The 14,063-nt window shown below is 41.8% G+C and overlaps 1 protein-coding gene across 4 annotated transcripts in view; it reads left to right on the top strand.

Moving 5' to 3' along the window:
* Positions 1-14,063, top strand: part of CRTAC1 (cartilage acidic protein 1) — a 471,729-nt gene that overhangs the window by 105,942 nt on the left and 351,724 nt on the right. For all 4 annotated transcript variants that reach the window (XM_069978915.1, XM_069978914.1, XM_069978916.1 and 1 more), the window contains exon 2: positions 9,301-9,500. In XM_069978915.1, coding sequence (XP_069835016.1) covers positions 9,310-9,500 — 191 coding nt within the window. In that variant the 5' untranslated portion in view covers positions 9,301-9,309. The remainder of the gene's footprint in view (positions 1-9,300; positions 9,501-14,063) is intronic.

The raw sequence follows: 14,063 nt of genomic DNA, 5'->3' as shown, positions 1-14,063 counted from the left end.
CAACTGATGTCACAACTGATGCAAAAAATGCATCAGTTGTGATCAATTTTTCTATCCTTCTTTTCATTAAAAACCATCAGTTTCCATCAGTTGTCATCAGTTCCCATCAGTTGTCACAAGTTGCTGTCATCAGTTGACATTTTTTTTTCCAAGTATGTTTTCCTGTCATTTTCAATGGGATTTGCGGGGGAGCGCACGGGGGCTATATACTAATTGGGGGAGCTCACAGGGGGGCTATATACTACAAGGGGAGAGCGCACAGGGGGGCTATATGGGAGGGGGAGAGCGCACAGGGGGGGCTATATACTATTGGGGGAGAGCGCACAGGGAGGCTCTATTCGATTGAATTGGTGCATCACTGGAGCGGCGGTCCGCCAGGACGCTGCAAGATGCGTCCTAACGCACCGACGGTCCGGCAATGCAGCGGCCACTAGTTCACCGCCGCACATTTTGAACAATCCCATTGAAAACAATGGGATCAGTTCAATGATGCGTTTCCCTCCGGCGCTTTTCTCCTGCGCCGGAGGGAAACGCCGCCGCACCGCCGGACATATGTAAACCCGGCCTTAGGGGACTTTTACATTAATATATTAGTTTCCATACACTAATCCCTGCTATGCCATAGTATAGCAGGGATCAGTGTTATTTGTGATCTTCTGTGGCCTGTGGCAGACTCTATCAGAAGATTGAAGACCTGACTGCACTGACGAAGGTGGGACACTGGCACTAGTTAAGCAGCTGGTGACTGTGACTGACGGGGACAGGGGCTTAGCAAGCACCCAAAAAGGCGGTCCATGTTAAGGGCGGTCTGGGGGGGCGTGGAAATAGGCTAATAAAAGCAACAGGCAGGAAGTGGCAGAACACCACACCAGCGTGACAGGTGGAGGTTAAACAGCTTTCCCACCCACCCTCCCTAATGTTTCTGTGGAAGAAGTTTATTTGCATGTGTTTAGTTACTGTTTTATTAACTGTTGTCACAGCTTGGCGCTGGGGTGGACCTTGCAGAGGAGGAAGGAGAAGCATCGGCGAGGCACCCGGCAGAACAACTAAGACATACCCACCGCCGAAGCGGTGGCCTGGCATTCCGGTGTCTTCGCCAGGAAGGTGACAGCGCAAGGTCCTATCCTCACATTACACAAATACATGTTTAAAACGTTTAAAATGGTTTTTAAGAAAATTAAAAAAAAAGCTGTGGCCTACCCCCACGCATTTATAAAAACAAAGTTGTCAGTGTGTAATTACTAGCATAAGTTGGGATTAACTGCAGTTCAAAAGCAAGATAGCCGAGAGGTGCAATGGGATGCCGGCAGTCTAAGAGACCTCCAGCAGTCAGGCCATACGATCGGGACACCCGCAAACGCGCTATGGGGGTCCTGATCGGTAAGTGACCGGAGATGCTCTAGTCACTTACACTTAAATGCCGCAGTGCAATTGCGACGTTTAAGGGGATAACGACAGCCGGTCCTCACCCGCTATGGAACAAGCTTAGCTCAGAGCCCCAGCGGGGCATACATGTACGCCCGTTTGCGCCAGGGCCAAGGCTGCAGGGGCGTAAATGTACGCCCCGTGTAATTAAGTGGTGAAAGTGGTACTCCAGAGATTTGTAAATTCTGTTTAAAATCTGAAGTTTCCCAGTTCTTACCAGCTGCTGTATGTCCTGCAGGAAGTAGTATATTCTTGCCAGTCTAAAAGTGCTCTCTACTGCCACCTCTGTCCTTGACAGTAACTGTCCTTGACAGTAACTGTCCAGAGCAGGAGAGGTTTTCTATGGGGATTTGCTACTGAACTGGACAGTTCCTGACATGGACAGAGGTGGCAGCAGAGAGCACTGTGTCAGACTGGAAACAATACACCACTTCCTGCAGGACATACAGTAACTGATAAGTACTGAAAGACTTGAGGTTTTTTAATAGAAGTAATTTACAAATCGGTATAACTTTAAAAACCATTTAATTTAAAAACCATTATTTTCTCCCCTTTCTACCCCTAAGTGACAGAGCAAGCCAATAGACAACCAGTGGTCATTCAGTGACTCACATACACTGCATGCACTTACAGCTTTACCATCTCTGATATTCTTTTTGCCCGGAATTTAGACTGTGAAAAATTTGTAAATGGCCTGACACCTAGAACCCCGAATCGACATGAGCTTTAAAGAAGATGAAAAAGTGTCAGGGCCCCGAATGACTGAAACCTGGAATAGCTCCTTGACTTAGAGCTAAGGACCCAAACCAAAGGAGCCTTGCTTGATAAGTAGACCTGTCAGACCTCTGGGTATGGTATTAAAGCAAGTGTCATGTATATAACTCATACCTATAGATTGTATATAACTCCACCATTAAATATGGATTTACAGTGTTGGAAAAATATACCTTGTGCTATAAATTTCCCTCCAGGAACAACTAGCTGAAGGTCACAGGGTCATTGCCATGTACAAATGGTGTTCTATATCCAACGTCTTTTCAATAACCCGTCTTACCATCGAATTAGATATTCCACATCTCAAGACAAAAAAAAAAAAATCCCAGTAATGACCCCATCAGGATTTCTTATTAATGACTTAATAGCCGCTCAGTGCGCCAAGTTGATTGATAATTACAACTGAGAACCCATTTATTTATTTCATACTAAGGATTTTTATTATTCATGTATATCCATCACTATAGAGGATATAAGACTGCTCAGAAAGTGTTGCGTGTTATCATTGCTCCCCCACACCCCCCCAAGATAAAACATAATCCTACAGAAATTAATGGATGTATCTTCCAGGCATCCAATGAAATACACAGAATTTATTACTTTCAAATTCTTCATTTTTTCTCCAATTTCCAACTCTGTCCACACAACCTGCAAACACATATTGATCCTTAATTGCGGATGCTCGGAGATTAACGCCTTTGCTGGTGATCGTAATGGAAGCTTCTATCTTTGTCATCCGTGACAACAGGGGGGGGGTAGGGGGGGGGGGGCTACTCTCTCGTTCTTTCAGGGAGGTTAATTACTGTTTTAATTTAGTTAGTATTTCTCTGTCTTCCAGTAGCAAATTCATTTATACTAAGACAGTGTAATTGGAAGGACGTGCATTCAATTCAATACTTGAGCTAATCTATCCCTTGCCATGGAGTGTATATTGGATTTTCCCTACCATTACGGTTGTGAATTTTTGCTTCTTTAAATTGTTACTATCATTACAAACAATGTGATTTCTAATATGTTTGTTCAAGGAATGTGCAGTAGCCTGGTGTGAACTGGGCTTTTTTTTTACTTTTGTGTGACACATCCGCTTGCTTCTCAGCTTCTGGCAATGCAGGAGTTACACTGAGCTCTGCTAGACTTGATTGCTGCAGCTGAGCAAGTCTTTTGATTGACATATTTCTCTCCCTGTCCGGAACCTTGAGGATCAGAGCGCCGGTCCAATTGGGATCCGGACAGGGCTCTTGATCCTCGTAAAAGAAAGCTGAGACAGTGCGGGAACGGGCCGCGGTTCAAAAAAAAGGACCACGGCAACAGCTTCCCCATGCCAGCGCCGTTTGATTCATGTGTAATTTTAAATGATGGTACATCCTCTTTAATATGCCAATGATGCGCTTTGGTGCACCGGAGGTGGGACTACCAACGATCCTCTCCAGTTGGCCTGCCCCACATAATGAATATTCATCCAGTGCTCTGTGCTGTTCTGCTAATATAAATTAGGAGTGGCGGGACAACCGGGGAGGATTGGTGCACCCAATGCACCAAAACATCTTATTAGCATATTAAATAAACTGCTAATATCCCGAAATACATCTTCACCCTCTGTATCGTATCTCAAAATATACCTTCTGCCCCCTGTATGAAATTTGGATGCATATATAGATGCTTCTATTCTGGTCATAGATACCCTTTAAATTGTGGCTCAATGACTTTACGTTACTATATAGTTTTGAATGTTGTCTTACTGTAGTTACATATGATGAGTGAGCGGCCAGGTTACCTGTGAATTACTGTACACTACATCTCCGGCATGGTAACAGAAGCTGGATTACAGGTTACGCTGATAATTAGCCGCCTCTGCGTTCTTCAGACAGACGTCTTCTCATTTCTAGAGGGATGTAGTATTTACCCGCGATCCTTGTTCTTAAATGACACCTTGTTGTCGCAAAAGACAAAATGCTCTCTATTATTTATTGACCCGAGACCATGCTGAATGATTTTTATAAGCAATCACATGTCTGACTACTAAATTGCGGCCAGAAAAGTCAGACCTGGAAAATTGAGCTTGTTTGTAGTGACAATTGTAAAAACTGAATCCTGAGTCTTATTTATAGTTACAGGAAAAATATCTATTTATCTGGAAGTAGTTTCTACCAACACAACCACAGCGCTGCACCACCTATATACTATATAAAGTGTAGAGAAATGGAATTCATGCAGTGACAAATCTGTCACATGATAGATGCCAGGGGCTCAGACCAGATCCCTTGGGCTTATTCAGTGGCTTCCATTGTCATGTCTGTCATTTTGACCAGAAGAACAGAATTTGTGACCACAGTTCTGAATGGGGTGTGCAATAAAGATATTAAGAGACCTTAAACTATATTGTTCTCTCAGTACCGGTGCTGGATAGCTACAGCTAAATGCAATGCGAACAGTATCACCAATATCACTTTCTTTTAAAAGCAGCCAGAATCAATGTGTTGTCAGTTCTAGGTTTGAAGCAGCAGCACAACCAGCTATGTGTACAGATGTTGCACAGACTCTACAGCAGCAAAACAGTAGGAAATCTTTAATAAAGACTATATAAAGCGAATTGTCCACTTCGCTTAGTGGGGGAAAAAAAATTGATACTACCCAGTCAACAACGGCAAGTAACTCCTGGTGGCGCAGTCCATTTTACAAACCGGTGCCTGCCGTCTGTACTGGTTTCTCCCCTGGTAGACTGGCCACGTCACTGAGGGGAGGTGATATCGGACACTGGGGGGGCACTGCCAGCCGACCATGCGGTATAAATATTTTCTCACAAGGCAAAGTGGTACGTTTGCTTTGAAAAAATTCTCAAATTTGCATTTAGGAAGCAAATGACCAAAAAGGTTTTTAGTGGATACATTTGTTGTAGTAGAATTTCTGTTTGTGGCTTTAGTCCTTGTGAGGAATTTTAGCTGTGTCAGATTTCTAGTGAATTTTTTTTTTTTAAATTTCTGTTTGGATGCTTTACATTTTGAATTGTATTTGAACCTTTTATGTTCTACATAGAATGTTTTAGTTGAGGCTTTATAAATATTTTAAGCGGAGGCGTTTGCATTTTCCTTCTCAATCGACTTGTTCACTCTTCCACGATCACATGGCCATTGATCATCCCCAAAGATCCTATAAACCTGGTTTTGATCACTCCCCTTAAGGCCCGTCACGATACGTGTGTTTCACCTTCTTTCATTCCGTCAGTCCTTTGCAGGCATCTCTTTGTATTTGTGTTCCCGAGCATTACCTTGACATCTAATCTTAATTCTCATAGATCTTCCTTTGTTTTACTGTCTCTTCTTGCATGGCTTATTATTTTGCTGCGCTTTCAGCTTCTCATCATCTTTCCATCGCTCCCCGAGTCGTCTTCTTCCCTTTGTACTGCACGTCTTGTGTCTATCCTGCTCCATTAACGCTTCCTTATGTTACCCGTCTTGTCCTACCATATCCTAAACTGGAAACAGTTACGACAGACGGCATAGTGATCGGAGACACCCGCAGCGCACTGTCTCCCTTTGTGCAGCCTTCATATCCTGTTAGAAAAGATAATACGAAATCAGTATTTGTATGTCGGATCCTCAGAGCTTCGCGAAGCTCCATTTTAGATGGGCTCTTTATTTTTAGGCAATAACTCAGTTTTCTATCACTTTCATCTGTGCCTGGACTGGATTCTGCATACAACGCACTTATGATGGTAATGGATTGCAGTTACAGCGTCTGCCTATTGATATAAGTGCCATTGCTCCATCTGTCAGGATAAATATACAAGACTTTTCTGAAAATTTACAGCGAAATACAAAAAGCAATGAAGGATACAGAATACTGTACTATGAGTGTAAATGACTGAAAAAAATTTACAATCAGCATCTAATATTGCTCATCGTGTCTTTGCTCACCCAAAAATATTACCAATGTGCTGCTTTCCATAAGAAATCCTTGCATAAGGATACAATTCTGGCTGCCACTAGGGGCAGTCACTAGCTTATTTCATATTATTTATACTTAACCCCTTCCTGAAATACTGTACATCCATTGCAGGATGTAAAGTACAGCTAATAGCAACATGCAGCAGCCAAAATCAGTGATAACGTTGATCCAAGATGTTTTACCCCCTAGATGCCCTGGTTAATAGTGATTGTGGCATCTAGGTAGTTTTCCGAACAATGAAAATATTAAAGGGGTATTCCACTGAAACATAACTTTTGATATGTTGCTGTTCATGGAGAGACTAACAATTCATTCCAATGCAATCTATCAGTCTCCTTTCCGCAGTTTTTTAGCTGCTGCTTTCTGCTGAAAACACAAAAAAATTATGTGTGAGCTTTTCTCTCTGTCTCTGTGTTTTTTCTCCTCCCCATCTCCTCTCTTCCAAGGCAGCTGAAGTAAACAAGTTCCTGGGAGGCTGTATCTGCAACTTTATAGCTTCACACACAGATTTTTGTATCTTTAGCTAAAAGCAGCAACTCACAAATGAGGGAAGGAGAATAAAAAGATAATAACAAGTATGGAACTAGCTGTTAGTCTCACCATGGGCAGCAATATATGAAAAGTTATGTTTGCTTGGAATACCCCTTTAATAAATCCATCAATATTAGTGTGATGGGACAAATGTGTCAAGAGGATCCATGATTTAGGTCAGAGAAGGATTGTGTATTCGGATCATATTATGTCCAATATTTTGCTCTTAAGGAAGATAAGCCACTGCCGTATGTGTCTGCAGCACCTTTTCTCCTCTCTCCCCATTTATAACACATACACAGTTGACTGAATTGATGCATATGTATGAGAGGGTTAGGTGAGATGGCCGTCAGCTAAATAAGAGTTTGTCTACAGCAATATCTGAGGTGGATGGCCATCTCCCTATGTCTTGTTAGAGCTTAGAAAAACGAAAGTGGCCATGGTAACAGTAAGGCAAAGGAAAACACTTGAGGCCTGGATGCTATCATTATGTCTATTTGTGCTCCGTATTTTACTTGTTAAAGGCTGAGGTAGTCGCTGACTGTACGTTCCATGCTGCACTAGAGAAATCAGGACAGTTATACTGTGAGAGTCACAAGAGGAGACTCCATTATAAAGGGTTTGTACACTTCTACAACAAATTGAAAATAAATTGAAGGAATTTTAAAAACATATTGAATAAATATCTCCTAGGATTGGTGTGTACAGCAACTGGGAAGGCCTATATGGCTTCCCCCAGTGTAATGTCTATTCTAACACTACAATGCATTATAAAGACATGAGGGGAAGCTTGGTATCGCTAATGTTGCATGCAGCAGAGCTAGCGATATTTATCTGTGTCAGGACCTGAGCTTGAGCAGCCCTGCAGTTCCCGACATGGCCACTGGTGGCAGCAAAGAGGCAGTGTCCCCCCTTAGGCCCTATTCACATATATCGAACAGTCCAGCTAAGTTTCCCTCTAGCGCAGTAGCAAAGTGCTAGAAGGAAATTAAAGTTTGAACTGATCCCATTTACTTGGTCCTGGATGCCAGATCGCTGGACACGAGGCCACTCCTGGGTGACACTGAATGGTATTATGGTTATGTGGGGGGTCCTGTTACAGATTTAACTCTGATAGTAATCTACAAGGTAATCTACAAAGTTGCTATTAAGCTTTTACTCCATTGGCCAATGTCCTATTCCCCTGATGACACCATATTGATGGTGAAACATGTTGATACAAGTAACCTTAATTGGTTTAAAATTGCTTGTCACTAGAAATAGCATACATAAATAATCATGTTGTTAATTGATAAAATAGTAATTAAAAATACGCAAAATAGATGTGAATAATAGGTGCAATGGATCTGGGCCATTTGGTCTGCAGGAAACAGGAAATATATGGTGTGAAAATAATGAGTGATATCCGATCCATAGTGGTTCCAAATGAAGTAACAGGTGTGATCTTTTTACATACACCTAAGCCCAGTAACTATTGATATACATACATTCATGTTTAACCGCATACATATTTAAACAGGAACTACTGCGGCAAATATTCTGACATATGCATTGGCATAAATAACTTCATTGATTCTCACCTTGCTATTCATATATGAATACTGATCAGAATGGTTTGCTAGTTACCAAGTGTTTTTAGCCTGTTTTTTGTTAACCCTTGTTTATACTCCTATTGAAAGTATGATGACCTAAAGATTATAATTTTAATGTTAGCCATTGTTATTGTTCCCCCATACTGTATCCCCATAGTTTTCCGCCCATACTGTATACAGTACATCCCCCTCTGTAGTTGTATTGTATCCCCCCCCCCCGCAGTAAGGCTTCCTATACTGTGTAACCCCCCATAGTTGTTCCCCCAAACTGTATAAATCCCCCTCTGTAGTTGTTCCCTTATATTGTATTCACCCACCCCCTGCAGTAAGGCTCCCCATACTGTGTAAACCGCCCCCCCCATAGTTCTTCCCACATACTGTATATATCTCCCCTCTTGCAGGTAGTTCCCATACATTATACCTCCCTCACTTTCTGTAGTTGCCCCATGTACCCTCCGTTCCCCCATATTAGTTGTTCCCTACTGGGCATCTCTTTACCTCTTCCTGCTGCCCATATTGAGTCGGTGGGGGCGGGGCATAACAAGTCTGGCAGTGATTGGCTGATACTCAGCACCCATTGTAAGGGCTTATATTTAAAGCCTACATTAAAAGCCTGCAAAATGAAGCTAGGTCTTATTTTCATATTTTATATAGAAGATATGATATATGACACCATCACCCGTTTTTCTGCTCAAATAAAGTAGATATAGTACTGGACCATATTTTAGGAGTCCATCATTGACTTTGTTTTTAGTCCCTAAAAATACCAGTTACATCTCTACAGACTAATTATGAGGGATGTGATTATGAAATAAAAATTTTAAAATCTTTAAAAATATTAAAAAAAAAAAAAACATTAAGTCATCATGCTATCATGTCTTTCTATACAAAGCTTACATTGCGTTTGGTTGCAGCTATAATTGTTGTCATAGAGAGAAATCTATGTTTTTCTTGTCTGAATATTACACAAGGTTTATGAAATGTTTTTGATGTAGATATTGGGTTTGAATGGAACGTATGTTTTGTTTTTAAGGTCTCAAAGATGATGCTCCTTGTCTTGCTGCTCTCCATTGTCCTTTGCTGTGGAGCAGCTCAGCGTTCAGAGCCAATGTTCACAGCTGTTACCAACACCGTCCTACCACCGGACTATGAGAGTAACCCAACACAACTCAACTATGGGGTGGCCATCACCGATGTGGACAATGATGGAGACTTTGAAATAGTTGTTGCTGGGTAAGTCCTCCTCACCCATTTCACTATTATACATGATGCTTTATAAATATTGTATTTTAAACTTTTGAAAAGGCTTGTCTCATCACAGATAACCCCCTCCGTTTGGGAGCCATTAGTGAGTTCCTTGGCAAACAACTGATTTTTAGGCTTGATCGAACATCTAAACTAACTAGGTTTCCATCAAACTAAAACCTAGCCGGACCTTCCGCATTTAATTGCTGATGTCTTTACGGTCCGTGCAGAAGGAGGAGACAACCCGGGGACCGCCTGGAATTCCGTGATTCAGCCTAAGTAATCAGCAATTTAATACGGAAGGTCCGACTAGGTTCGAGTTGAATTGAACCTAGCTTTTCCCAATGTCCGATCAAGCCTACTGATTTTGCCAGGGGATGCTAGAACCTGACCAGGTCATTTAGAATGGTTACCATTTTTATATATGGATGTACTTAATAGAGTTAAGGGGGCACTAAAGCCCCTATTACACGGGACGATCCCTGTGAGCAAGCGAGTGACAACCTGTTCGGTGAGTGCTTGCTTGCTCCTTGTTCCCCGCTAACTGCCGGCGCTATTACAGGCACAGACAGCGTGTGTGTGCAGGGAGCTGTGGTGGAGCTCCCCAGGCAATCTTTAAATCATCGAAATCATAGGAAATGGCAGCGGTCTGCTCTCGCCTCTTCTGTTACATGGTACGACGGCAGGAGATCGTAGCTATCCAAGTCAACATGTTGAAAGACAATGAAAGACAACGATCATGTCAGCTGATTGTTGCCTTATATTACACAAAGTGATTACAGGCTGTAATGGCTGATAATCAGCCAAATATGGACGATAATCGATTTACGGTCCGTAAAATGCTAGAGTGCTTGTTACTCAAGTAAAGCATTTTTCAATGACCAAAGGCGCAACTCGAGAAGCAAGCCCCAATGAAAGCAATGGGAGACTTGAGCATTCATTTACCAGATCCACCCTGCTCGGCAGAGCAGAGTGTACCTGGTTAACCTAAAATCTCATAACTCTGGGGTTATGATACTGTGCTCTGTTGGGGGGGATTAAACTTTTCGCTCCAGTCTTCTATCTTCATTATCACTGCTCAGCCAATTAGTGACTGAGAATAGACACTGCTGCACTGCCGATTGGCTGAGCAGAGATAGGGAAGATAGAGACCAGATCGGTAAGAATTATTTCACCTCCCCCATGGGTTTAAGGCTGTGGAACTTTATTATGCATTTCCACAGGATTAAAGCTTTTTTCAAAAAGCTTTTTGTACTGTGCATACAAGCAGTATGTGCTCACTCAACACTAGTACTCACCATAATAATACTCCATTCCTGCCATTGGGATGATTCCCAGGTCCCCACCAATAAGCACTTCCTGCTCTTGATATATGGAAATTCCAGGACATTCCACTTCATGTTGTAATCAGTGATTGGCTGAGCGGCATTTTCTGTGTGTCATGATGTGAACCAGAAGTGGTGGGTGTGGTTTGTGGGTCTTCAACGGGAAAAAGTTTTGATCTTTTGGGTTCTGGGTGATGACACCCTCACCGATCTCAGGAATGAGTGCAGAGAAGAGCTCACTCTCTCTTTTCTCCCCTAATCGTATTCACTTCCTCTCTGTCTGCACAATAGGAGATGCAATTCAATAGAAACTCTATGAACCAATCTCGAGTAGGGAGAAGCAGCACACAGCCATGGGTTTCTCCCCAGTTCTCCTAATGATCTGCAGGGGTCTACAGTAAATTCCCAGACCCCAACCGATTCTTTGTCTCTTTTTGGGAATACATTTTACAAAAAGTACACACAATACAATTCTATTTCATATACACCGTTGATCCTGGATTGAAAGAACTTGATTATACATATAGATACTGTACTATGTAATTTACCACGTTCCTGCGTTAATAGTTCTCCTCTTTACTTGTGTTGTGACATAATCTGAGATGCACAGGCCATGATGTTATGACACATACCGAGTATTTTATGTGACTCTTATTAAAGGTGTAATGACAAGTGATGGTGCCGATTCATTATAAGGTATTTATAATCATGCATTGCTGCTGGAGATAATCCTCATTTTCCACCCCCTCCTTGCAGCCATAATTAACTTTGCTGCAATAAATTCAATGAGCTCCGGTTATTAATTATATCATGTAACATCGGCCGCCCGGTTGACAGCAATCACCGAGGAACGATGGATGAAGGATGCAAGCGTGGAAGTAAAATGTCACATATGATGCTGTAACAACCGGAGAAGGGTCAAAAAAACACGACAAACATATAAGGAACCAATTACCTAAATTAAAGGTAATATATTTACATCATTTACATATTCATGCATGTGACATGAAACTAATGTTTTGCATAATATATTTAATAATCAGAGGGTAGGAAGGAAGTGGAGATATCAGAAGCCCTAGATATAGAATGTATCCAAAGATATCCAATGGAGTTCTATAAAGCACCTGAAGATGAGCGTAGATGAATTTCACCTTTTAAAGCTTACCCTATGTACCCTTTTGCAAGTTTAATCTATCTATCTATCTATCTATTTTATATCTATCTCATATCCATCTACAGTTCTATCTATATGTTATGTTTACAACTCCTACGCAGGTCAATGTGTTGTCATGGTTACAGACTACAAACGAACCCAGTGTAGTCTGCCCCTGCCCCTTCTTTCATCTTTTCTTTCTTCTGTTTGTAATCTATGGTTGTTTAGGTTTGTTTGTAGCCAGTTGTAGGCCAGGTTCACACAAGGTAAGACAGCAGCCGTTTTGTGACACGGCCGTGTCACTGAACGGTTGCTGTCAGTGAAGTTCACCTGTCAGTGAACGTCATTTCTTTTTAATTGGAATGCAGGCGCATTCGGTGGTGTGCTCACATTCCAATTACCCATAGCAGACTGCATGAAATCCCAGCCGCAGTGTATACACTGTGCCTGGGATTGCATAGTAAGTCAATTGATCGGCTGTGGTGATTAAATAACGCCTGTTGTTTAAATCGAATTATACATTGTGTGAACGTGGTCGTAAACTGTAAGTTTGCATAGTAACTGCATATAATGAATGGCAGAATATATTTTTGTAAAAACTTTTTTGCAATGTTACATAGTTAATAAGGTTGAAGAAAAGACAAGAGGCCATCAAGTTCAACCTACAGAAACCCTACTGTATAGACCCAGAGAAAGGCAAAAACCCTTATGAGGCAGATGTTGTTTTATACTTTTGAATTCATTACAGAGATAAATATTTGCAAACATGACTCATCCCCAACAATACAATACATTATTATGCTACTTTTGCACAGATTGTATTATACTCCAGAGCTGTATTCACTATTGTTGTCATTCTAAACAGTCCACAGGTTGTTACACACCCCTAATATCTTGGCATATATTACAATATGAATAAGGTTACTGCACCCAGAATTCAATATCTAGCAGAGGGCAGGTTAACATGTGAGGATGGGACCCTCTCAATGCCACCACTTGCTATGCCAGAATGGACACAGTTTTCAGATTAGCAAACCTGTCGCTGGACATATGAATCCCAACCCTTGCATTAATTTGAGAAAGCAGACGACTGGTGGCCATTGTATTCCCTTTAGGGGTTATCCAGTGCTATAAAAACATGGCCACTTTCCAACAGAGACAGCGCCACTCTTGTCTCCAGTTTGCGTGTAGGTTACGGTTCCATTGAAGTGAATGGAGCTTAATTGCAAACCCCACCTGAACTGGTGAAGAGTGGTGCTGTCTCTAGAAGAAAATGTCCATGTTTTTGTAGCGCTGGATAACCCCTTTAATTTACAGATTCAGTAGCATCTATAAAGTATCAACCCTATACTCAGCACACCCCATGAAGCAGCTCCCCAAATCTCTGCTTTCCAGACTCTTGCCAGTATGAATTGGAATAAAACTGGGGTTTCCTGCTACCAAATTTGGAGTTTTATAGAAAAAGTGGACTCTGAGATGCGTCCAGCATAGAATTTAAGCTGTAAGTTGGCTTTTTCTAGTACAAGCAATGACTGAATAGGGAAAGTGACGTGTGGCAGCCAATATTTCTGGTAGCTTGCATGCAGGCTGAGCTCGTACAAAAGCGGCTGCTCTCTGACAGACTGAATCAATCAATCACCCGAGCTGTTCTGCCTGTCACGCCAACGCCACGCACCCCGCTCCACCATTCTGTCCAATGCAGAAAATCTCCCCCTTTAGATACATATTATCACCTCTGGGGATGGCTGGTTCAGATACAGGGTCTTGGCTCCTGTAGGTTCAGTTGAATGATTGAAGATTATTTATTTTTTAACACCAAACCTATCACAATACGGCAGAACTTGGGTTTGTTTGCTATCGCAGGGAGATAATCTCCTGACTGCAGTTTTGTGTATACATTACGTCTATGATACAATGAGCTTATAAGCTTCACAGAGTCCACAGAAATGGGAAATGTTGGATTTCACTGTATATATTCTCTGCATTAAATCAGTTATGTAGTTATGTAATGTCTGATTCCTCCACCATGTGTTGTACAAAGTTAAAGTACAATTTGTGAATTATTTGTCTTTG

The sequence above is a fragment of the Dendropsophus ebraccatus genome, chromosome 8 (genome assembly GCF_027789765.1).
Source record: "Dendropsophus ebraccatus isolate aDenEbr1 chromosome 8, aDenEbr1.pat, whole genome shotgun sequence".
In the NCBI taxonomy this organism is placed as follows: Eukaryota; Metazoa; Chordata; class Amphibia; order Anura; family Hylidae; genus Dendropsophus; species Dendropsophus ebraccatus.
Note: the sequence above shows the minus strand (reverse complement) of the source record. Positions and strands in the feature narration are given on the sequence as shown.